Source organism: Scardinius erythrophthalmus, assembly GCF_964197995.2.
Source record: "Scardinius erythrophthalmus genome assembly, chromosome: 14".
Classification (NCBI taxonomy): Eukaryota; Metazoa; Chordata; class Actinopteri; order Cypriniformes; family Leuciscidae; genus Scardinius; species Scardinius erythrophthalmus.
In genome coordinates, this window is record NC_138234.1 from 36317501 (window position 1) to 36344167 (window position 26667).

The 26667-nt window shown below is 41.7% G+C and overlaps 1 protein-coding gene across 8 annotated transcripts; it reads right to left on the reverse strand.

The window, feature by feature from the left end:
* LOC308701545 (fetuin-B) lies at positions 1 to 26667 on the reverse strand. Of its 8 annotated transcripts, none has more exons than XM_081383901.1 (10): positions 26599 to 26655; positions 22809 to 22877; positions 8993 to 9139; positions 8636 to 8862; positions 6838 to 6951; positions 6644 to 6686; positions 5710 to 5876; positions 5514 to 5627; positions 5264 to 5359; positions 1 to 866 (listed from the first exon to the last, which is right to left on the reverse strand). In XM_081383901.1, exons 4-10 carry the CDS (start codon positions 8834 to 8836, stop codon positions 717 to 719), a joined length of 885 nt encoding a protein of 294 aa, XP_081240027.1. In that variant the 5' UTR covers positions 8837 to 8862; positions 8993 to 9139; positions 22809 to 22877; positions 26599 to 26655; the 3' UTR covers positions 1 to 716. The 8 variants fall into 8 exon arrangements, with proteins under 8 accessions (XP_081240027.1, XP_081240024.1, XP_081240026.1 ...); XM_081383898.1 differs by having other exon boundaries at positions 6644 to 6722; positions 8636 to 8872; XM_081383896.1 differs by having other exon boundaries at positions 2 to 866; positions 6644 to 6722.

A 26667-nucleotide genomic window follows, 5' to 3' on the forward strand; every position in this document is an offset into this window, starting at 1 on the left:
TGGTTGAATTGTTTTTTATTGTATCTGCCAAATTATAATTTTATTGATATTGCCAACTAGCACAGTCTGAAGTAATGCATTATGTTCATGTTGTACTTTTTTTTTTCCCAGGTAGGATGAATGTCACAGAAACTTCCTCATTAGCTCATTGTTTAGAAGCATGAGTTGCACTGTAACAATTTCATAAACAATGTCTTGTAAATAGTTTTTCTCATTACCCTAATACAGTTATTCAATTAGTTTACAATTGCTTACACAATTAAAATTAAGTTTAAATTAAAAGTAATATAACAAATACTAAATACTACCATGATGTATTAATATTTGACTTTTAATACTTGATCGTTTCCATATTACATTATTGACTGACAATATATTTTCACAGAGTAATGAGAATGTGAAAAAAAGGTATGTGTACATGTCATGAAAATAATGCCACAATGCAAATATAAAGAGCTAGTCCCAATCATTCATTTAGGCAAAATATACTCCTTGTCTAAATTTTTATGATGAAATGTGACTGGCTTTTTTCAAGACATTTTTTCATGTCATATTACTGTGGTTGTGTTGGGAATATCTTTATTGATATAATGCTGCATAGGCAAAAACCTGTATACTATAAAAATCTAAATCTGAAAATGCAACAAAGCACATGACAAGTGTAAACATACAGTTCTTATTTAGATAGGATGGCCATCTTCAAGTGATTATTTCAATCAGAGATTCAGCTCTCTCAGTCCAAGGTTGTGTCGTCTCTCCCCCGGGCATTTGCTGGCCATGGGTGGGGCTCTGGGGGCAGTTTGGATGGGTGGAGGAGTGAGAACATGTATTGACCCAAAAGGTCTGGAGGTTTCTTGTTTAACAGCCTGGAGAATGACATAAAAAAAAAGAAATAAAGAAAGTCACAAACTGGTCTTTCACTGATTCTGATGCTCTTTACTCAGACTTTTTGGAATACTCTTTGAAACTCTTTGTAAAGTTAGTTACACTACAAGCTATTAGCAAACAGAAACTAACAACGCTGGACAAGTTGACTATTTTTTGGATAACTTTAGTTAGCTTTGAGCTCATCTGCGAGTGTACTTTGAAATACTTATCAAAACAAACTTTTAACAGACGTTATGTCAGAACGACTGACAAATTGGTATCTCACCTGAGAGCCCAATCATCTTCAAGTGTAAACTAAACGATCCAATGCACACTGCATGCGAGATTTGCATCGCATGCTCCATCCCACAGCGTGGGTATAAATAGTTAGGAGGGAGTCAACACCGGCAGGGATGGCAGAGTGGACTCTGCCAAGGGAAAGACACAGGCTTGCCGACAGGGGAGACGTACAATGGAAGAATACACATATGGGATCACCGTAGGGATCACAACATATGGGCGCCTAGCATAGGGGTCAACCAATAGGCGTACTTACGATTGTTAGGCCTGGCGTTGGACACTCCGCCACGGCCGACTTCCAAAGGTGGTGGAGGAACACAACAGGTTCTCCAGCTGAGGAGGAAGATAAGCGCACATATCCGGGGAATGGCACAGCAAGCGAGACACCTACCGGGTCCCCGGTATTCACCATCCAATTGGGGCAAGTACATGAGAGGACACTTGCTCTACACGCAGACTATAAAATCTGGCAAACAAGTTGGGTGTCGTCCAGCCCGCAGCTCTACACATATTTGTCAGCGAGGAACTGTGTGCGAGCACAAAGGAGCAAGCTACACTTCTGGTAGAGTGAGCTCTCAACCCGAGGGGGCACAGCACGGGCACGTCTTGGGCCTGGTACGCCAAGACGATGACATCCACAATCCAGTGGGCCATCCTCTGCTTAGAGACAGCCTTTTCCTTCTGCTGGCCTCCATAACAGACAAAGAGCTGGTCTGAGGTCCTGAAGCTTTGCGTTCGGTCCACGTACAGGCGCAAAACACGGACAGGACAGAGAAAAGCTAGGGCTGGCTCTGCCTCCTCCAGGGGCAGCGCTGGTCCCTGAAAGGAGTGGCGGGAACCTTGTGCATTTATCCAGGACGGGGTCTCAGGATAACATGAGAGTTGTCCGGTCCGAATTCCAGGCACGATTTTTTGACCGGAAATGCTTGCAGGTCCCCTACCCTCTTGATGGAAGCCAGCGCAGTCAGGATTTTAATTGACAGGATTTTTAGCTCAATTGACTGCAGCAGTTCGAAGGGCGCTCTCTGCACTGCCTTAAGCACCAATGAGAGATCCCATGGGGTGAGGAAGATTTAGCCTTCTCGCACCCCTTAGGAACCTGATGACCAGGTTGTGCTTTTCTAGAGATTTACCATCTACTGGATACTGATGTGCGGCAATCACGGCAACATACACTTTCAGGGTGGAGGGAGACAGCCTACGCTCCAGTCCTTCCTGCAGGAAGGAAAACACAGCTCTGATCTCCGTGGGGTCTTCCCGGTGAGAAGAGGGGGCTCTCGCCAAAGTGATGGTGTTTACCACCGCCTTGGGTTGATCACCTAAGTCCTCTGCATCCCGTCTAGAGACCATATGTGGAGGTTTCAGAGGTCTGGATGCGGGTGCCAAAGGGTGCCCCATCTCTGAGAAAGCAGGTCCTTCCTAAGAGGAATGAGCCAGGGAGGGGCTGTCGCGAGGAGCATGAGTTCTGAAAACCAGGTCCGGTTGGGCCAATACGGGGCAACTAACAAGACCTGCTCCTTATCCTCCCTGACTTTGCTCAGTGTCTGTGCAAGGAGGCTCACTGGGGGAAATGCATATTTGCATAGCCAGCTGTGTACCAGCATGTTCGTGCCGAGGGTCTCCTCGGTAAGGGAGTAAGCCTACTGGCAGTGGGACGTGTCCAGAGAGGCAAACAGGTCTACCAATGTGGGTCCGAAGCGTCTCCAGATCAGCTGGACCGCCTGGGGATGGAGTCTCCACTCTCCCGGTAGCTCCTGCTGTTGTGAGAGCTCGTCGGCTGCACGATTGAGCAAGCCTGGAATATAAATGACACAAAGCAACCTCAGATGTTTCTGACATCATAGGAGGAGATGGTAGGCAGGTTGCCACATGCGACTAGAGCGTAGACCACCTTGACGGTTGATGTACGCAAGTACGAGAATAACTGTTACGAGGCTAGTTGATGTGCTAGCCTCGTAACAGCGATTTGAAGCGGCCCAGCGCAATTCGTAGTGCAAGCAACTCAAGGCAATTGATATGCCAATGCAGTTGGGGTCCTGTCAACACCCGAAATTGCATGCCCATTGTACGTGGCACCCAAGCCGGTGGTGGAGACATCTGTGAAGATAACACTTGTTCTAGGTGACAACGCAGTGCTGAAGTGCCAACTAGTCTCTCCCTATGGAGGATCCCTCTACCACTATACAGATAAGGCATGTCGGGAAAATTCGTTTCGCGTTGAAAGCAACAAAATAAAATAAAATTCTTTATCAAAATTTATAAGGAAAGACAAGTACTTTGTTAAGGCTTGGCTTGTAGGGAATTCCAAACCTGCGTATATTTAAACGCACATAACTATAGAACCCATTCTAAATGCGCATGTGAACGCCATCAGCGTTTCTCACAGGTTCGCGTTTAAAGTCTGTGTAGAGGGAATGGTGTCGTCTTAGTGGCCCCTAATTTAATAACAAATGATCGTTGCAACGGAAGCAAATCAATCAAAATTAACTTTAGATGGAAAATAACTTAACTCTGCTGTAAAGCCGAAACAATCTCTGTTACCTTAAATTATACGCTTATCTCTGTAAAGCTGCTTTGAAACAATCTACATTGTTAAAAGCGCTATATAAATGAAGATGACTTGACTTGACTAGGGGAACTCCAATGCAGGGTCCGACCATGGGCTGAAGGTTTGGCGACAGGCCGGAGTGATTGTCACCCAGTGCGTGCTGCGTTGCCACGTCCATCTCGGGACTTGGCTGTGAAGCCAGTGGTGTAGCAGCCTCATATGAAGCAATCCGAGCGGCGTTAATGTGGCTGCCATATGCCCCAGGAGCCTCGGAAATAGTTTCAGTGTGGCCGTTGTCCTGCTCTTGAGTGAATTCAAGCAGTTCAACACCAAGCGAACACGTTCCTCTGTGAGGTGTGCTGTGAGACCGAGTCCAACTCCATCTCCATACCGAGAATAGAGATCCTCTGCGTGGGGGAGCTTGCTCTTTTCCCAGTTGACCCGAAGCCCCAGCTGGCTGAGGTGTCTGAGCACCACGCCCCTGTGTTCACACAACTGCTCTCGCGACTGGACCAGTATGAGTCAGTCGTTGACAGTTTAGAAAGCTCACGCCGTGTTCTCTCAGGGGAACAAGGGCCTGGGCTGGGAAGCACTAGCCAGGCCTCCAGAGACCATACAATGCAGTGGGGCAGCGAGGTGGAGCACAGGGCATAGGGTCCCGGGTCTGAGCACGCGTTGCAACACTTACCTGGCTCCACGTTTTGGTAGGGGGTGTGTACAAAGGCATTGCGTCCTTGATTCGCACCGAGGTGCCGGCTGGCGATAGAAGAGTGTATAAGAGTGGCAAGGCATAGCATAGCACACTGCCATCTGTGCCCTCTTGGGATAGAGGAACCGCAGGGGAATGGACTACCTTGGCGATGAGCAGACTGAGGGGCAGCTCACAAAGGTCTGGTCGCACTTCAGAGCAGGCTCTCGACTGATCCGCCTGCTACTAGACTGCCGAGAACTGCTGGGCACACTCCTCAAAAGCATAGCCGAAAAGGCCACCTTGTGAGATGGGAGCTTCGAGAAAGTGTGCTGTGTTGACATCTCGCACCCCTACAAGGTTTAGCCAGGGGACATTTCTGGACCACCAAGATGGACATCGTCCAGCCGAGGGCCTGCGCTGCAACTTGATCACAGTCAGTCATGGGGGCGGGGCAAGGCGATTTACGCGTCGTGCTGCGCCCCCAGACAACAGCCACAAAGCTCAGAATGAAATCGAGCGCGCAGCAGCCCAGGAAAGCATGGCTGTCAACTCTGAACCTGATTCAGCATGAACAAACCATTACAGTGGGAAGCTCAGCACCATCTTCATTTCCAATTTTTTAAATTGTGTATGCAATTTACAGCTGCATTTTCTTTTCTTTTTTTTTTATATGTCCCACCCAACTTCCTGTTTCAAAAGGAAATACGTCAGGTGATTTTATGTGGATATTTGGATTGCTACACTGCAGCAGGATTTTGAGGGGGAAAAAAAATCAGAACTGTTACACTACTGAATAATGTAGTTGAGTTAGTAACATTGTTACTTTTAGTCACTCTCCAACAGTGCAAACCACCCACCATTGGTTGAAAGATTTCACATTTGACCTCTACAGGAACTTTGATCTCCAGTCCGTCGTCAACAGTGGTGTGTGAACCAGTGCAAAACCCCTTGTGCTTTAGCAAACAGAAAAAATGGTTACTACACTTACACTTTTAATGGCAACGGCAATATAAAGCAAGTTTAAAGAGTGCTCTTTATATTTGGTTTAAAAATTGGTTTAATCTTGTATTACTGGCTTGTCATTTATTGAACTGAATGAGTGCTTACAGCTGACTCTGAATCCTTCAGCAGGCATTGCGTGAGGTCAGTGTCTGTAGTGTTTTTCTTGCAGTCAGTCTCTTGAATAGTGAACTCCACAAAGTAAGACGGACCCACAACCCACTGCAAAACACACAATACACATCTCCTGCCATGTGTGCAGGACAGAGCCACTCAATCCATTGATTTATTGGTGTTGACATACCTGCATGCTGGCTGCTGTTATATTCAGAAGAGCATAGAAATGTGGGAAAGTGTGCTCTTTGTTAAATTTCTGCAGGGCCAGCTTTGTGGTCTCAGATATAACTGGATCATCTAACCGTTCTGCAGTTGGACAGTCGGGGCAAGTGTTTATTACAGCTCGAGCTGCCACTGTAAAACAGTGAGGACAAGTCAACATTTCACGAAGAACATGCTCTATATTATTATAGCCCTGGACAAAAGCATTATATAAAGCCAGATAGTCATTATTATGTTGCTATTATTTAGAAAATCTGTAATCCAAGTTATTTCTTCTGTGGACTAATTAAATAGCACATATAACATGCTCTCTCTCATTCAGTTCTTTGTGTCGTCCACTGTGTAAAGTTTTCATTTTCTAGTTTAATCTGGAGACTTACAGATATCTAAACAAATGTTTTTGCTCAACATACATGTTAAAATGAATGCTGAAGTCTTCCAGGGCCATTTTTAGTACAGTCAGTAGCAGCATCATCAGTGAAATATACAATTTAGTGGTCATTATCTAAAAATATTTATATAACCTAATGCTGAGAGTGACCAATCAGAATAAAGTATTCTTTAGAGTAACAAAATGTGTACTATTATAAATGTTCCATTACAACTTTGAGAGGCAAGTTGTCGATTACCACAGAAATAATTTCAGCTCAACCCCTCAAATTTACTAATATGACAACTCCTTTACCATGACCTTATGGGAAAGCAGTCTCACACCAAGGACATTTTAGGTCATTTTAAAAAGCAAAATGGCACAATAATTAATATAAACCCTTTAACAAAAATATGAGCAGCAAAGTTCTGCAACTCTCTGCAAGTCATCTCTAAGATGTGACGTAATTATTTTTGTGGTAATGGACAGAACATTTCAGTAAGCGTGGTTCAATGCAGTCACAGCAGACCTTGTTGGATGGTGCAGTTGTAATTCTGAACTTTGACGGTGCTCTGAAGGGAAACAGATGCATCACATGTTCCGAACACCTAATATAGTTTAGATAACAGTAAACTCTTTGGTCAAACAGGATACAAATATATACCCAAGTATAATATAGCATATTAAAGTAACTGATAGTTCTATCTAGAGTAAAATACATACCGGTAGACTACCAATCCCCTTAATGGCACAGGATTTCCATTTTCTCCTGCTGATCGCATGACATTGTGTTTCCAGAACATCTATCGTCAGGTGTAAATGGCTCACGCCTTCTGCCTTTGTTACAAGCAAACAAGATAACAATCAAACCAGCATGAAATAACATTTCTAAAACCCAAGCTTTTCCTGATAGCGGGTTTTTTTGGCGCCCAGAATATTTTGTTGCATGAATATCTGAACATACAATAAATCAAATGAAAGAACAGAGCCTCTGCTTTTAAACAAACAAACATACATTCTTTTTTGAACAACACTTGAATGTGGGTAAGTTTCATAAAACAGCAACATTTTGAGCAAAAAGCTGAGAAAATTGCCCGTTTGTCAAAAACTACATCCAGATTATATTCAAAACGATGATCAAAACACAGATGGAGTAGATCGAGTCCATCAATACCCCCAAAGCATCACAGTTGTTAAAACTTCCTGGGTCGACATTTCATTCAGTAACATTAAGGCAGTTTTGATTAATATGCTGTTTTATGTTTGATTATCGAGTTATTTTACATTTGCGTACGCAATCTATCACTTGTTTCAGCTTCTTCACTTGCTGTTTTTATCCTGAGATTCTGTACCATTTCTGAAGATGTGTCATAGCGCTCTCTCCTGTATGAGAGTAGAGAACAGTGAAGACATGTACAGCCGGAAAAAATTCAGTCAGTGGTGGGGAAAGTTATCTTCTTAAAGTCTTTTCAAATTTAAGTTGCATTTGTTGAAAAATTTAAATGCACACTTTCATATTTTAAAGATCATTAAAATATGAAAGTGTGCATTTAAATTTTTCAACAAATGCAACTTAAATTTGAAAAGACATCAAGAAGATAACATTTACTCTGATCATTTATTTTTATTTTAAGTATTTTTGTACAAGGCTAGATTAATTCATATTATGTGTCTTTTCAGATTTCAGTTTCAAAAATAAATATTTTTGGTAAAAATTATAAATGTTTTTTGTTTGTATTTTTAAAAATATCTGATAATTTATTTACTTATTTAATTGGACGCGGAAAGGTTAATTCAGATTCCAAATGTCATAATATTTGTGAAAAAACTTATCTTGAAAAATAAATTCGAATTTGTAAAGTTTCAAAAATCGAGCACACTCATATATTCACAATGTGTGTATCTTCCATTCATTCCATAACTTTTGAAAAATAAAAAGAAGAAAATAAACATGGCACAATACTGGGGCTTCTCACCGTGACCATCTGTCAACAGTTCTTCCCCTCACTGACTGAGTCAACTTGAAATGGACTTGGACTCTGACAGCTATCTGTTTATTTAGACTACTGTTTTGGGGATGTATTGGTAAGTATTGTGTTGGAATATTCTGTAATTGCTATACACTGACTATAATTTGAACATTTAAGCTTGTTTTAAAGTTAATTATGTTGCTATAGCATGAAAGTGCCTCCACCTCGGGCATCAATGAACCTTACTGTAGTCCACAATCCTTTTTGCATAACATATATTTAATATATCAGCATGTATGAACATGAGAAGAGGAATAGTTAAAAAATATATACTGAAAAACAAATTGAAAATAGTTCGAATGTCTAAAGTGGACCATCAGAATAAAGTGTCAACTTTATTTACTTGATGGTAACTTTGCGACATCCTTTTTTTCTCTCCAAGATTTCATCCTAGATCCTTGTTCACCACTGATCCATGTGCCTTTTTCATATAAGAACCAATTCAAATGCATCCACATAGATGAAAATGATGCTGGTATCAACACACTCACCTTTATGTCGTGTTTGACATCATAAAGTCGGTTGAGTGTAAGGATATAGCCTTCCTGTCTGTCTGCATTGATCTGCTCTAAGGCCTCCTCCGCTGCCTTCACCACAGCTGTGTCGTGGCATTCGGCCGGCACTGAGGAGCTGCTGCCATGCTGCCAGAACACACACACGAACAAGACCAGGAGGAAAGACTGCATCCTCATCTCCAGATTCCTCACACACCCTTGTGCTAGAGAGAACTCAAAGACATGGCAGATGAGAACACAGTTCAACTCTTACACAAAACACTGAACTTTCACCTGCAGCGATCAGCAAACAGTCTTTATCTGCTACTGCTCTATATGCTCCTGTCTGCTTACCAGTAAACAGTGATGCAATACAGGTCGAAACTACAGCACTGGAGACACTGCGGTCCTCTTTACACCAGGCAAGGACAAGCGCTTCCTATCCGGAGAGTTTTTGGATCTTCTTCATAGTGATCTAACAGTGATCCAAATCCCACTTACCTAAAAACCAACGACAACAAACAACACACCAATTACATTAGCAATTGTGTTGACCATAACATGTTCCTTCATTAATAAAAGAAAAAAAAGATCTTCTCTTCTTTATGAACATTCTGTCTGCAACAAATGAGAATAGGATAGAAAATAAGAATAGCACAGACTAATAATTCAAATAGTACTAGTATAACGCAGGGGATTTGAATCGTTTAGATACTACTAACACTTTAACCAGATAAACAGATGCCCACAAACCTCAGTGAACTGAAGCAACGTTGTAAAGAAGAGGGGGACAAAATTCCTCCACAACGATGTGAGAGACAGTCATACTAAACGTACTTTCTTTTTCACGACTGTATTAGCTCTCAAATAACGCTTCTTACCTCTTTTGTTTTGTTTTCCAAGTTGTTGCACAAAGAAATAACCTTTTACTTGTTTTTAACTTATAATGGCCAATAGACCACTGATTTGTTGAAATAATGCGCTCAATTGTACCGGCGAATGGTTTCTGTTCTCCGCCTCCTTTGTCATTATCTAACTTTGACACTCGGGCCAGAGAGTATCTCCAATTTGTATGTATATACAGTACTTCAGTAAATACTTTCTTACATTCCACCACTGGTACTGTGCGAAAAGAAGCAAACTGCATGAACTTGGAATGAGAATCAATATTTTGGTAGATCTGACTAGACTGGGTAAACCGGCGATGTGATTTGGCCCTGCAGCTCAGCCTGGACACCTGTACACTCTTCTACCCTACTTCCTTTACAAATTTGAGGGAACCAATCACAAACTGGCGTATCCACCTGGCGCGCTATTGGCGGGTTTAATCCAATCCAATTCCTTTTAACCTCTCGACGATGCTCAATGGCTTCTTTTTGGCAAACAAATCGCTCGGGTGGGTGTAAGTACCACTCACGTTCATGTTTTTTTTTTGTACAACCTGCAAAACTCGCTCGATTCCATTGCTGGTTCTGCAAACCGCTGATCAACACATTTGGTTACACGTTTCCTGCCTGGAGTTTTCGCGTCGCTCTGCAAAGTACGTCACCTGGATCGTTGGTCTGATTGGTTGAAGAACTATCCAATTGTGCACAATTGACTCCAATTGAGTCATTTGAACTCTGCCTGTTGATCACGCCTAGCCTGGGAAAACCCAGACTACTTCCGGCGAATTTTAATTCTCTCTCCAGGATAGTCTGGAGAAGAGCCCATTCAAACTCATTTCTGTGCCGCAGAAATCGCTGCACCAATCAGAAACGTTTGGGGAGGGATTTACATGATGATGACGACAGCGCAGCGACACTGAAGATTTCATTACAAAGATGGATGCCGCCGTGGAACATCACTCGTTCGAATCATAGACAGTATACAGGGATTAAAGTGAAAAAAATTCTTCTGACTGAAATTTTTTTTTTAGGCCAAGTCATATTCCTTTAACTTTTTAAATAGTCGAGACCAATAGCGTTTTAAGGGGAGACGTTTTAAACCGCTTTAATATTGCCAGTAGGCGTATTTTAAAAGATATATTTTAATCTATGAAAACCAGGCATGGAACATACTAATATAATTAATAATTTGCATATATATATATATATATATATATGCAAATTATAACACGTTTACACAAAATTTGTTAACACACAAGTAAGTTTCTTTTCCCCCTTACTTAACATAAATTGCAAGAATATGACTAATAGTAAAGACTAGTACTAATAAATACAGTGCTATGCATAAGTTTAGACACCCATGCTAAAGTTGACTAAAAGAGGAATAAAAAAAATCATCTTTTGGAAATTGAACTTAAAGGTATAGCGGAGGATCTTTCTGAATTTTAGATAAGTCCCGCCCTCTCCACTTTTTGAAAAGTTTGATTGATTCACCAGAATGATTGACAATTAGGAGGACCAATAGTATAGGGTATCCACCCGGAAGTAAAAAGATCCTCCGCTATACCTTTAATGCCTTAATTTAAAAAATTAGGAAAAATCCAACCTTTAAGGACACCAATTTTCTTTGTGAATGAATAATGTATCGTAAATAAATAAATGTTCTTCACCCCTATGTTAAATTCCCATAGAGGCAGGCAGATTTTTATTTTTAAGTATTTTTTTAATTTATTTTTTAGGATACTATGAATCCTGATAAAGTTCCCTTGGCCTTTGGAATTAAAATAGCCCCACATCATCACATAGCCTTCACCATACCTAGAGATACTTTCCATAAGATCATCTCTCAATGCAAATCAAACTAGCTATTAGGCTAACTGAAATACAACCATGCCAATCTCTAGGTATGGTGAAGGCTATGATGATGTGGGGCTATTTTAATTCCAAAGGCCAAGGGAACTTTATCAGGATGCATAGTATCCTGGATCCATGAAGTAACTGGCCTTTAAAAATAAAAATCTGCCTGCCTCTATGGGAATTTAACATAGGGGTGTCCAAACTTATGCACCCTGTATTTTAAGGAAGAACATTTATTTATTTACGATACATTATTTATTCACAAAGAAAATTGGTGTCCTTTAAGGTTGTATTTTTCCTAATTTTTCAAATTAAGGCATTAAGTTCAGTTTCCAAAAGATGATTTTTTATTCCTCTTTTTAGTCAACTTTAGTATGGGTGTCTAAACTTATGCATAGCACTGTAAACATTAGGCCTAGGCTAAAGCTATTAAATAGCAGTCCCAAACTAGTTTTTGTTAATACAATGTTGGTATGAGCCACTACAGTCATTTAAAAATATAAAAAATAACACAAAGAAAAATAGTGGCATTTTGGGGTTATATGGAAACGACAGTTACCATGGTGCAGGGGCGTAATTTGTGGGGGGGTTAGGGGGGAGATAACCCCCCCAATATTTAAATCTATGCATTACAACCCCCTCAAAATGTATACCATGATCACATGAAAAATATGCAGAACCCAAACTTCAACCCCCCCAATGTTCAAACCAAATCTACGCCCTTGCCATGGTGAATACACAATATTAACAATAACTGTTAATGAAACATGGAAACTGGTGAATAGAATGAGAATCATACCTGCATTACTTTTATTTCGTGTAATTTACAACGTAACGGCGTTGCATGCTCGTAGTTTCTTTTGCACTTGATCAGTGAAGCAATACAGCGCGCGCCGCTGAATTTGCGCGTGCAATTGAGAGTGCGCTACGAGAACAGGATATAACGACTGACAGGACAAGAAAGTCCGTTTTTCTGAGGTGAAAAACTTTATTTCAGCGTACACTTATGTCACTGCCTGCCTGGTATTTCTTATTGTGCTGGGTTTTCTGAAGTAGTCATGATTCGCCTCTCATAACATAACATGCTCTAAACACGCACGCAGTGTGGAAAAGGAGGAGCGGAGGCGCGGGGAGCAAGGATGACAGCGCAAATTTGAACTATATCGATGTGATATGGTCTAATTCCATATTGCATTTAAAAAAATATATCGATATATTTTTTATATCGATATCGCCCAGCCCTACCTGCATTATAAGTGTGTCACTGAAATATAGTTCTACCTCAGCGCTCAGCTGTAGCCTGACATGCACTTTCCGTGAGCGGTAATTGAAAACCCGGAGTGGACCATGAGCGGAGTGATTACAGAGTGCTTAGAGTGGAGAGAGGAACGTGCTTTTGCTCCACTCCAGGCTTTGATCACATCCCCCTCAGCAGGGTGAATACACCTCGTCTTTCCTTAATTTAAGACCTATTCAAACTAAAATTAAGATATTTATTACACTATTTGAGAAATGAAAGCCTATTTACGGCCTTAAAATTATGAAAAGTGAATTTAAGACTTTAAGGACAGACTGGAACCCGCAATGACGGAAATCCGTCATGGACTTACTGCAATTAACGGAAATCCGTCGTAGCGACGGAGAACTTTAATCCCTGAGTATATAAACGAATCAGTTATCACGTCTGTTTTGAGCAATTTAAACTTACCGTTTTCGTTAAAACCGGAGCAAAGAACAACACTCGAAGCATACGTCATCTCCTTCATCGATCTGATGAATTCAGACTTCATCGACTAACCAATTGGGCCCAGAGGAATTTGAGCTACGTCGGTTGGTGACGCCCCTTTGGAAATGATTTGTCTACATAGCTTCGCCAGACCCTACACTCAGTTTCAACTGAGAAGGGTCTGGTTTTAACCAGGCTAGATCACGCCTCTTGTGCAGAAGAAAATACAGCGCAGGCTCCCCAGACCAATATTCAATCTTAAAAGATTGAGCTTGGTCAGGTGATAGCCAGACTAAGATTTGACCTAAAAATTGGAAATGGGGTTATGGCTCAGGTGGTACAGAGGGCTGTGCACTGCTCTGTGAATGTGTGTGTGTGTGAATGAGAAACATATGTAAAGAACTTTGGATAAAACCATGTATAAGTGGAGCATTTAACATTTAAATTGCTATTGCATTTAAGACCAGTGTTTTCCTATTAAGCCCACTTCAATGTGGAAATATTTCTCCCTTTAAATCCATTTTTATTTCAGTTATGACTAACGGGGACTGATCACAAAATTTGCTTTGCATTATCTTACTGACATAATGTGCACATATTTGTCTGCCAGTGTCATCAAAAAAGTGAATTTGATGTTATTGAACACTTCAAATGTTGCCTTTACCAAAATGTTAACTTCTTGTATTATAGTATTGACATACAGTATATTTTGTGTTATAACAATATTGAATAATAATGTGTTGTAAAGTTATCCCTTGTCTCTATAGCTGTGGAGAAAAGGTGGGAAGACGTGTTTAACTCCTCTGAGTCTCTGGGAACATTCCCGTCTGGGTGTAATAAGAACCAGAAATTAAACCTTAGGAGGTGCGTTTCCAAATTCACACTAAAGAGTTGAGTTTCTGAAATACAGTACATGCAAATGTAGCAAGTGTCTTAGTATGACAGCGTTTTAATGATTGTAGTTCTTTATTCAATATTCACTGCAGAAGGAGATCTTTTCCTTCTTTGGAAGTAGAAGAGCCATTAAATAAATAAAAAAGATGCTAGAAAGCTCTTCAAGGAATTTCACTCCTCTCCAATTGGGGGCATTGGGCGTCCTGAAAACACACACGGCAGTGAGCTCCAGATTTTACTGGCTTGGCATGTGCATTGATATTGACAACTTTGTCTTTGAGTTTTGAAAACAGCTATTTTCTTAAAGGTCTTGGAATGCAAGAATGCCAGAAGATTGGAAAACCTTTGGCTGCTGCACAGCCATTAGAGTGAATAAAGGTATGAAGTCTTAATACTAAAGAAAAGAAGATGGAGCTCTGCTGGAACCTGTGTTTGCATGGAGTTCCTGAAAAAGAAAATGAAAATGCCAGAACTGAATCTATCCGCATTTGTGTAGTCACCTTTCCAGAGGAGAGCAAAACTCTTCCAGACTCTGTCCACCGCATTGGGAAGAGACTTCCGAATACTTCAAGGTCGCGCGCTTCCGCTTTGTCAACCTCAGTAAGTTCGGTTATTTGCCGTTCATTGTTAAAAGAGCTATTTCTATTATTTCTCTCAATGCCAGGTGTCTAAGAGACATTACTAAAATGAAGGCTTCATGCATAACCAAATGCCTTAGTTTTCATTGGTGGGGACTTTAATATTGTGCCTAATAATAATCTCGATAGACTGCCACCCAAACAGTCTGCCTCTGCTAATTCTAAAATTATATTAATGGATAAATTTGAGATTATTGATATATGGAGGGAGAAATTTCCAAATAGTAAATCTTATAATAGGAGTAACAAAAATTGTTCTAGACAGTCCCGTATAGACTTCTGGCTTGTTTCACAATCTGTTAGGGATTTTAATGTTTCTGTTAGCATTCTACCTTCACCCATGACTGATCATAAAGCAACTCTTATCCAATCCCCTCTATCTTCAGTTCTCTCTTTTTCCAAGACCGAGAGCTTCTTATTGGAAGCTTAACTCTTCTTTGCTTAAGCATGATCAATTAAGGAAAAACATTTTATTTTTGATTGAATATTACTGGATCAAAAGGAAAATAAATACGGCCTCAATTGGGAACTTCTTAAACATGAAATTAGCAAGTGTGCTAGGAGTTTTGGCAGCCTTCTAGCTAAACGTCGAAGCCATGAAGAGGAGACGGTCATTTGGATCGATTGCTTCTGTCTGCCTTGCTGCTGGTTTGCGTCTGTAAGCTCCGCAAAGCTTTCTGTTTTGAATCTCTAATTACTATCATTCCTTGTTGTTTATATTACTAAATATAACTTACTCATCAGCATATATTAGATAGTCTAATATTGTCTATCACATTAATCTGACATCGCTAGCTTTTATCAGAGACAATTTATATAAGAGACATGCCACTTCCTCAATCCTCAATACAACTATATAAGGAAAACCCGTAACGGCAAAGATGGCGGTTGTATGCACATGTCCCGCCCCTCCCGCTGGAAAGCCTATCATCTGCTTTTAACAGTCAAGCCGGGAAACATTTAAGCCTATTGTCTGGTTCCACTGATGCATGCGCACAGTTGCGTTGGTGTCGTGACCCCTTGCACATGCGTAGTAAAAGTATAACCTGTGGGGGAAAGGGCGTTTTAAACCTTATTTTGTGGCAAAGCCATCAAACTTTTTCAGCTATTTTTATCATATTTTACTGCTGTTTCTATACATGCAGTTTTTATGTCCCGGTGACCAGTGAAAGTGCAGTTCTGACTCTCTGCCCATTCATTTAGATAGGAGCCTGGTCTTGTTAGTCCGAAATAGCTGCCCGGAGGCGTTGGCGGCCGAGTGGCACGACTTGCCTAAAAGGACTTTTTTTTTTAATCTAAATTGTTATCGCTAGCACAACACGCTAGTATTTCGCTAGCCTGTTAACCTGCCAATTGTGCTTGCCGTCTTTTTTTTTCTCTCGCACCTTTTACGAGTCAACCAAACTACTGTGGTAAGTAGGATCAGTCAAAAAATACGGTGAGTAATGTCTTCTGTTATTGACACTTGCAATTCGTGTCACATGTATAGTATAGCATTCTCTGTCAGCAGTAAGGGCTTTACATGTGATAAATGCAGAGATAGTCAGGCTGACGGAGAAGATTTCAGAACTACACGCATCCAAACTTTAATCGAGGACAGTAAGAGTGCAAGGGTTTTAGATACTGCTTTGGATGCGACTAGCTTAGTGAACTCTGTACATTGTTGAACTTTGTACATTTTTTTATTACATTATTACTGCCCCTACTGTAATGTCTTATTGGAGTAATTGTTTTAATGATATTCCTTGGAAGAAAGTGTGGTCTCTATCCAACAAATATTTAGCCTAATCACTAATAAGCAGGGTCCGAAATTAACACCCGCCAAGCGCCAAATGCGGGTAGATTTTCCGTTTGGCGAGTTTATCTCAAAAGGCTATCCGCCACAGTGGCGGGTGAATGTTCATACCAAAATAATAAAATTGTCAGCGCGCACGCGCTCTTCTGCCTCCTAAGAACGAGCAGAGAGAGAGAGAGAGCGAGAGTGAGAGAGTGAGCCCCGGCCGCGCGCGCACTCACTATTCAGAGCGGACAAGCGTCAAGCTTCCCCGTACTTTTTGACAAGTGTCCTTGACAGGGCGGCCAGAGCTTCTTTGTAGCTCAAGTCGGCGGCGGTGTGTACGTACAGTTAACGCTCTATCTGTTGACGGCGCTGAGGAAAAAGGATATGTGAAGCTCCCACCACTGCAAGAAGCGGTCGCCGCCCATTTGTGTCCTGCTCATCAAAGCCGTCTTCAGCACTCGGAGATCGTGCATACTCCGCCGCTGGCCAGGCTGCTTCTGCTTTACACACCATGCATGGCCGTTCTTTTCTCGATAAAATTAGTTTTCTGATAGCGTTTGCAACGCAATACTCGTTCCCTTATCTCTCAGGGAACCGAGGTTATGTAAGTAACTTAGCCGAGTACGTTCTGCCTTCCCTTCCACATGAGTCAGAAAACAAAACTGACAAAAAAAAAAAATGCTTTCACCCCAATGAGAGTAATATTTCATATATTTCTCTCATTTTGATCAATATATTGTCACGATCCACACATTGGAAACAGGGGAAAGATCCAATTTGCAGTTTGTTTATTAGGGAAAATCCGTACTCACAACTAGTCCAAGCAAGGGTCAAAATCCAAATAAGGCAATCCAAAAACACAAAACAATAAACAGGCAAGAACAGAACTCGAAGTGGTGTGATACAAACAAGGACTCCGTGACACATACTGAAACAGACAGGGTTATATACACAGGGAAATGACAATGCTAATGGGGAACAGGCTGAGTGCAATGAACAGTGATAAGGGGCAGCTGAGTGCAATGAAAAGACAAGGATCATGGGGGATGTAGTTCAAGAGTGTAATGGACACCGTGGGGGAAGGAGGACATCTAGTGGTGACCCAAGGAACATAAACCAGACACTGTGACATAACCCCCCCTCTACGGAGCGGCTACCAGACGCTCCAAGACCCACAAACACAACCAAAACCAGAGTCAAGGAGGGAGGTGGAACGGTGGAGGATCAGGGGGTGGGATGGGGGGCCAGGTCCATGGAGGGGAACAGGAACAGGGGGTGATGGCTTAGCCGGTGGCCAGGGCGAAGCAGACAGTTCATCGGCCGGCCAGGGTGAAGCAGACGTCAGTCCATCGGGTGGCCTGGGCGGAGCAGGCTGTGCAGACGGCCAGGGCAGAAACATCAGTCCATCAGGCGGCCAGGGCAGAGCAGACAGTCCCTCGGGTGGCCAGGACAGAGGAGACTTTCCCTCGGACGGCCAGGGCGGAGACTTCCAGTGCCGGAGCCGGTGGTGCCAGTTCCAGTGCCGGAGCCGGTGGTGCCAGTTCCAGTGCCGGAGCCGGTGGTGCCAGTTCCAGTGCCGGAGCCGGTGGTGCCAGTTCCAGTGCCGGAGCCGGTGGTGCCAGTTCCAGTGCCGGAGCCGGTGGTGCCAGTTCCAGTGCCGGAGCCGGTGGTGCCAGTTCCAGTGCCGGAGTCGGTGGTGCCAGTTCCAGTGCCGGAGTCGGTGGTGCCAGTTCCAGTGCCGGAGTCGGTGGTGCCAGTTCCAGTGCCTGTTCCGGTGGTGCCAGTTCCAGTGCCAGTTCCGGTGGTGCCAGTTCCAGTGCCAGTTCCGGTGGTGCCAGTTCCAGTGCCTGAGTCGGTGGTGCCAGTTCCAGTGCCTGAGCCGTTGGTGCCAGTTCCAGTGCCTGAGCCGTTGGTGCCAGTTCCAGTGCCTGAGCCGTTGGTGCCAGTTCCAGTGCCTGAGCCGTTGGTGCCAGTTCCAGTGCCTGAGCCGTTGGTGCCAGTTCCAGTTCCTGAGCCGGTGGTGTCTGTTCCAGTACCTGAGCCATGGCCGCCCGAGGGGTCGTCTCCGCCGTGGCCGCCCGAGGGGTCGTCTCCGCCGTGGCCGCCCGATGGACTGTTTTCTGCTCCGCCGTGGCTGCCCGAGGGGTCGTCTCCGCCGTGGCCGCCCGATGGACTGTCTTCTGGTTCGCCCTGGCCACCTGATGGACTGATGTTTCTGCCCTGGCCGTCTGCACAGCCTGCTCCGCCCAGGCCACCCGATGGACTGACGTCTGCTTCACCCTGGCCGGCCGATGAACTGTCTGCTTCGCCCTGGCCACCGGCTAAGCCATCACCCCCTGTTCCTGTTCCCCTCCATGGACCTGGCCCCCCATCCCACCCCCTGATCCTCCACCGTTCCACCTCCCTCCTTGACTCTGGTTTTGGTTGTGTTTGTGGGTCTTGGAGCGTCTGGTAGCCGCTCCGTAGAGGGGGGGTTATGTCACAGTGTCTGGTTTATGTTCCTTGGGTCACCACTAGATGTCCTCCTTCCCCCACGGTGTCCATTACACTCTTGAACTACATCCCCCATGATCCTTGTCTTTTCATTGCACTCAGCTGCCCCTTATCACTGTTCATTGCACTCAGCCTGTTCCCCATTAGCATTGTCATTTCCCTGTGTATATAACCCTGTCTGTTTCAGTATGTGTCACGGAGTCCTTGTTTGTATCACACCACTTCGAGTTCTGTTCTTGCCTGTTTATTGTTTTGTGTTTTTGGATTGCCTTATTTGGATTTTGACCCTTGCTTGGACTAGTTGTGAGTACGGATTTTCCCTCAAACCTATCTTTCCTCTCCCGCTCGGTGGCTGGGGAGGAGAAGTGGGCAAACATACCGCTGGATCTCTTTGTGTGACGGAGTCCTTCTGTCACGATCCACACATTGGAAACAGGGGAAAGATCCAATTTGCAGTTTGTTTATTAGGGAAAATCCGTACTCACAACTAGTCCAAGCAAGGGTCAAAATCCAAATAAGGCAATCCAAAAACACAAAACAATAAACAGGCAAGAACAGAACTCGAAGTGGTGTGATACAAACAAGGACTCCGTGACACATACTGAAACAGACAGGGTTATATACACAGGGAAATGACAATGCTAATGGGGAACAGGCTGAGTGCAATGAACAGTGATAAGGGGCAGCTGAGTGCAATGAAAAGACAAGGATCATGGGGGATGTAGTTCAAGAGTGTAATGGACACCGTGGGGGAAGGAGGACATCTAGTGGTGACCCAAGGAATATAAACCAGACACTGTGACATATATATATATATATATATATTATTTTTTTATTTTATTTTTTATTATACATTTCAAATTTTGCTCTGGACAATTTTTTATGTTTGTATTCAACATAATATGCCTACCTTATTATCTCAATTAAAAGTACTGAAACGAATGTATATGTGACAAAAAAAGGGGCTGCTTATTATTTTGGCCGGTAAAAAATATGCTTGGCTGGTGGATTTTTTCATCTACCAGTCCCCGTGGCAGGTGAGCCAAAAAGGTAATTTCGGACCCGTCTAATAAGGTTAAAGAGGTATCATTCAAATTGTTACATCGATTTTACCCAGTCAATCTTTTATAACAAAAAATGTTTTCTGAGACGGAGCCCCTATGCTATTTTTGTGGAGTGGAAGACAAGTCTGTAGGCTACCTCACCTTTTTTAGGATTGTGTTCACGTAGCCACTTTTTGGAAGAAATTTTGTCTGTTTGTACGTGCTACTTTATGTGTTCACGTAGCCACTTTTTGGAAGAAATTTTGTCTGTTTGTACGTGCTACTTTATTAGTCAATTTTTCTTTCATGTTAAAGGATGTCTTATTTGGATTTTATAACTCTGACAAGAATCTAAAAGACAAGTTTTCTTATAAATCTATTCAATTTTCTAGCCAAGTTTTTTTGTACACAGGTGAACATTTTTGTCTGTCAAACCTCTTTTTTTTTTTACTGTGTTTTTATTGAACTTTTCTTATAAACAGAGCACTGCTACATACCATTTACATATAATATTATTCATGTAAAGTAAATAAATGAGCAATAACAGGGTTTCTGCAGGGTTTGGTCAGTCAAATTTAAGACTTTTTAAGACCTTTTTATGACCATTATGATTTAAATTTATGACCTACACGAATTGTGAAAAATTCAAAATTCCTTTTAAATTGTTTTTTCTACTTTCATTGAAAGTAACAAGATGTATTATTTAAATGCCTAAAGACAGCTCCAACGCCTTCTTACCCAGTATGCAATATGCTTGATACTGATTATTTGCAATGGGCTTGAGCCAACTACTAAACACACCATCTTTGAGCCATGGCTCGTTAAATGTAGGCCTACACTTTCCCATTGTGATAGACCGGGAGATTTCAGTTAGGGCTGGGCAATATGGCCAAAAACAATTATCATGATAATTGTTTTATATTAGTCAATATCGATAATTATCACGATAAATGTCAAATCAAATTTCTTTCAAGTTTAAAGGCAGACTGTTGCTTCTAAGTGCAAGTTGTAGAAACCAGAGCGTTAATTGTGGTTTTAAACTAACTTTACTCTTTATTGTCATAAAATATAAATGACAAACACTTGCTAAAACAGGTGAACATTTCACAAATCTGAGGTCTAGGACATTCAAACATTTGTCGTTTGTACTTAACAAAAAAAATATCTTTATTGGGAAAATAATTACTTAGTTTCTGCATGTGCTAATAGGGGTCAAGTCTTGAAACAGGTTTGTGTTGCCTAACTTTGATGGCACGTATCTTCAGGAAATGTATGAAAAACAGTAGCCTAAATACATTATTAAATACTGTAAATATTCCATTAGTCCTTTAATACATTATCAGCACTAATAATATAATAAAATTCAATATGTATATCCCACATGGTGCAGTTAATATTACTAGGCTAACGTTAAAGTAATCCATGATAAATGATGGGAGATTGTAGACGAAAAAGCCTTCTGACTGTATCGTTGTGCAGAGTTTCTCCTGTTGGTCAGCGCGGTTTCATCTGCCTTTAAACTGGTTTAAATCACCGAGACAGTTTGTTCTTCGCTGAATTCAAGCACTTCTCACTGGATCTTGTGACCGAGACCGATCAAAGTAAACGCATCAGTTCTATTGAGCTCGCGCTGCGCTGCCGTTTGGACTTGGAGCCGAGCGGTTAAATGGTCCGTGTGGCGCGCGTTTCAAATGAGCGTTCCGCTTTTGTCGCATTTAACCTGTGCATTTAACATTATGCCGCCAGCGCATTTTCAGGGGAAAAGGCAATGGTAGAACCAACGAATGAACGAGCATATAAATTTAAGACGTGGCTAAATGAAATTTATGACCTTGTATGGAGAATCCGGACGTTTTTATGACTTTTTATGGCCTAAAATTCTTATTGTTAAATTTAAGACGTTTTATGACTTTTTATGACTCCGCGGAAACCCTGAATAAAAAACAACAAAAAAAGTACATGTACATCTGTTTCAGTCTATGTGTCCAGGTTATCTTCCTAGCTGCCATTAACAACATATGCAATACAAATAAGTGGGATTTACTGAACTAATCTTAGGGGAAACCATCAAGCAAAAAAAAAAAAAAAAAAAAAAAAACCCGGGTGCATTGGAATATCCCTTTCTAAAACTTTCTGTCAAACCTCTTTGTTATTTTTCGCAATGGCCTGATGTTATTTGGGTACTATCTCTTCTTCCAGTAACGTCAAAGCTTTAAAGTTTGTTACTTTGAGCAAAAAGTATAATATTTATGCTTTTTTTTATAATAATAATAATAAAAAGGGACTCAAGGCATGTCTGTTTCTCTCTCTCTCTCTCTCTTGAATTTAATTTATTTTAAATTGTATGTTACACCTGGCTCAATGTTTTTTTTTTTTTTGTGACGGTTTATTTTACTGGCTTTTTGTCAACTGTTTATAATTATATTATTGCTGTTTAATTCTGTTTTGAGTCGTGACTGTATGTATTTGCTGTTATAGATGTTCAATAAAACATTTTTATTTTTATGAAATGGAAAACTGGAGGGGAAATGCACATGGTAATGCTATCTTGCTAGCCAATTTACATGGGGAGAAATGTCAAGAACAGAGTCTAACGAGCGAACTAGAGGATACCAAGAAACATAAGTGTTAAGACTTCTATCAATGTATTTTTCCCTTTATTCCTCTGTTTTACTCATTTGTGTACTATTGTAGCCTAACTGCTGCTCTACTCTACTACAGCAGCATTGCAAGTTCATGCAACCGATCATCTAGCTATAAATGTATCAAAATAATAGCATCTACTTGCAAAACTAAGCTCGTCATCATTGTGATAATAAAAGTATTTTATTCATATAACCGACTCAACTTACCTGACAGGCGCATCTCGCGAGTGAGTTTGCCAACTATAGTTTCCCCAAAGCCACGCCCACCTTATCACACTAAATGTAAAAAAAAAAAAAAAAAAAAAAAAAAAAACATGGATGTGGGGAATCAAGTTGATCAATTAATCAAATACTATATACACTTTGCATGATGTATTTTCTCCTTCACTGTGATAGCAAATGTATAAAAACTGTTTGAGAACAAGTTTAGTGTCTTGTGAAAAGACCGAACTGATAATTATACTGATAATTGCATTTCATTCAATTAATTGATGGAACTTATTATTGATGTAAATTTCTTAATTATTTTTAATGCCATTTAAAACGAGATATCTTTACACTTCATAGTAATTATATATACATTAAAAAGAAAGGGGGACAAAATGCTTTCCCGAGGGTTGTTCCATAAAACAAGATTAGAATACAAGCCAGGCTTATTTTGGTTAGTCAGACTTATTGTCGGTAGATTCTGTTTCATAAAGCAAACTTAAAATAGTTCAAACTTAGTTACCCTGGCAACTTATGCTGGGAAACTAGCCTGGTCCAGGGCAGGCTAACTTACAGGCTAAGCCTCAGCTGTTACACAGATCCTCTAACACTGACCGACAAGAACACAATATTACCACTAGTTGGGGGCCTTAAGCACCTAAATAGGTTATTTCGCGCAAATTCATCTAAAAGCGCCAAATTTGGCACAGATGTAGCTCAGGTCATACCAAAATGATTTAGCTAGGGCGCCGGAGCCAGCGACCCTCGGGGCCAAGATGGCGGCCAAATCCAATATGGCCGCTGTCCGAAAAGGGTTCCGGCTTTAACTTTTGAACCACATGAGTTACAAATGCAAACTTGATATGTTTTTCAGCTTAATTGATCATGAGAAACACATAGGAATGTTTATATTTATGACCCAGTAAATCTGGGGCCTGTACCATGAAGCCGGATTAGGTGGCTAGCCAGCTATGTTTCAGCTTAGTTTCCGCCAACCCTGGGTTTTAGGTACTATGAAAGTAGCTCGGCTTTAATCGGTGTTCGTTGCCATGGTATCTTACGCTGCACGGCTTCCCAGCCAGCAATGACATGTGGGGCCCAGATGAGGGCTTCATGGGCCGCAAATGTGGGCCCCATTATGGGCTTGCACCCGGGATCCACATTGGGGCCAGCCGTGGAAGCCCAGACGTACTAAAAGTGGGACCTGTAAGGGTACTGCATGGGTCTTAATTGGGCAATTCATGTCAGACCCATTTGGGCCCCACCTGCCCAATGGGGTCCAAAGTGGGCTTTGCAACATGGCTACACAGATGGGTTTTAAGTGGGATCTGTAAGGGTCTTATGTGGGTCTTAACTGGGCAATTCATGTCAGACCCATTTGGGGCCCACCTGCTTAAAGGGGTTTAAAATGGGCTTGCACCCGGGATCCACATGGGGGCCAGCCATGGATGCCCAGATGGGTTTTAACTGGGATCTGTAAGGGTCTTATGTGGGTCTTAACTGGGCAATTCATGACAGACCCATTTGGGGCCCACCAGTCTGAAGGGGTTTAAAGTGGGTTTGCACCCGGGATCCACATGGGGGCCAGCCGTGGATGCCCAGATGGGTTTTAAGTAGGATCTGTAAGGGTCTTATGTGGGTCTTAACTGGGCAATTCATGACAGACCCATTTGGGGCCCACCAGTCTGAAGGGGTTTAAAGTGGGTTTGCACCCGGGATCCACATGGGGGCCAGCCGTGGATGCCCAGGTGGGTTTTAAGTGGGATCTATAAGGGTCTTATGTGGGTCTTAACTGGGCAATTCATGACAGACCCATTTGGGGCCCACCAGTCTGAAGGGGTTTAAAGTGGGTTTGCACCCGGGATCCACATGGGGGCCAGCCGTGGATGCCCAGATGGATTTTAAGTGGGATCTGTAAGGGTCTTATGTGGGTCTTAACTGGGTAATTCATGTCAGACCCATTTGGGCCTCACCTGCCTAAAGGGGTTTAAAGTGGGCTTGCACCAGGATTCAACCGTGAATGCCCCTATGGGCTTAAAGTGGGCTCTGTAAGGATCTTATGTGGGTCCTAACTGGGCAATTCATGCAAGGCCTATCTAAGCCCAACCATGCCAAATGGTTTAAAGGAGAACTCCGGTCAATTTTAACATTGACATTTAAAAAAAAAAAAAGTACATTAGGAGTGCTGTCAGTACAGAGAACAACGACAAAAATCGGTGTTGCCTACACCGAGTTATCCTCTTTTTAAAATTTGCACCCTGTTGACTTCAATGGGGCAAGTTTTAAACCTGCTTTTTGCCTCTTAACATCCTTGATGTGTCATTACAAGTGCACAGGTAATGTGAGTGATTCCTTCAGAGTGAACACGGGTGAATCTGACTGCAGTAGATGTGAAAGATATGAATAAAAGTGATGTTATTTCAGCAAGCGCACATACCTGTATTTACATCCTGTTTTCGGTCAAAGTCCATAGTAATCGACTGTCGAGTACACGCGCATTGGTTTAGTACCTATGATCATGTGCGTGAACTCGACAATTGATTACTATGGACTTTGACCGAAAACAGGATGTAAATACAGGTATGAGCGCTGGCTAAATAAATATCATTTTTATCCATATCTTTCACATCTACTGCAGTCAGATTCACCCGTGATCACTCTGAAGGAATCACTCACATTAGCTGTGCACTTGTAATGACACATCAAGGATGTTAAGAGGCTAAAAGCAGGTTTAAAACTTGCCCCATTGAAGTCAACAGGGTGCAAATTTTAAAAAGAGGATAACACGGTGTAGGCAACACCAATGTTGTTGTTCTCTGTATTGACAGCACTCCAAATGTACAAAAAAATGAGCTCAATGTTAAAATTGACCGGAGTTCTCCTTTAAGGAAACAATCTAAGAAAACGCTTTGAACTGCAAGAAATATATTGTTAAATTGAACAACAAAAATGATCTTTAAAAAACAATTTAAATGTCACAATGTAACGGGTACCGTAGCAACGGCACCGTGGATAACAGATTAATTCCTGTAAAACAGGAGAGAAACGAGGAGACAGTATTATCAGTTTCGAGCTCTCTGCAGTAATTTATTTTCTGAATTTTCCTCAGCAATCACATCTCTATTGTTAAGTATCATTGTATGTTTCACATATTACATGTTCAGTGTCTTTTTAACATTACAATTAATTTTCAGAGTCCATGTCAATGCAAAATCCATATTAAAATAAACCTCTTTCCACCAAATGCATGTTCACTTACTCTTCATGCTTGTATTTTATACTATTTATCAAAATGAAATGTAAAGACAATGGTAATATTCACCAGCTTTTTTTTTAGATACTTAGAATCTTCCATTCACAGTATTTTATCAGTATCATGTTAATACAGTACTGCAAAATCATGCTCAGAACTCATAAAGTGCTTAAAGTGTAACTTTTAACATTTTAAACTGTAAACATTTTTGTATAAACTCATTGAGCAAAAAAAACATTTCCAACAGATGGTGGGAAACTGACATACAGTGAGCTAAACATATATGTTAACATTACAAGCTCAAAAAAATATCATATACACGGGGAAAGTGTGTGTTGAGCTGACTTGCTCTCTAGTAATGTCTCCCGACCGACGGTTACTCTGTAGGACTTTGCCCTCTCGTTTCAACTCATTTCAAACTAAATCAAAAACAGACCCTAACGAAACTCATTTCACTAAAAACAGTTCACTCATATCTCACATACATTCCAGCATAGATAAATGCTACTTCTGGGGTGTTTTTATATATTTACCCACCTGTAAAACAGGAGAGAAACGAGGAGACAGTGTTATCAGTTTCGAGCTCTCTGCAGTAATGAGAAACCC

Bases quoted from the DNA above. Each gene is read 5' to 3' on its own strand.
- LOC308701545 (XM_081383898.1), bottom strand. From the start codon at position 8,836: ATGAGGATGCAGTCTTTCCTCCTGGTCTTGTTCGTGTGTGTGTTCTGG. The intron at 6,952-8,635 runs GTGAGTGTGTTG...CTTGTAACAAAG, and splicing joins ATGTCAAACACGACATAAAG to GCAGAAGGCGTGAGCCATTT. The intron at 5,877-6,643 runs GTCTGCTGTGAC...ACTGTTTTACAG, and splicing joins CAACTGCACCATCCAACAAG to TGGCAGCTCGAGCTGTAATA.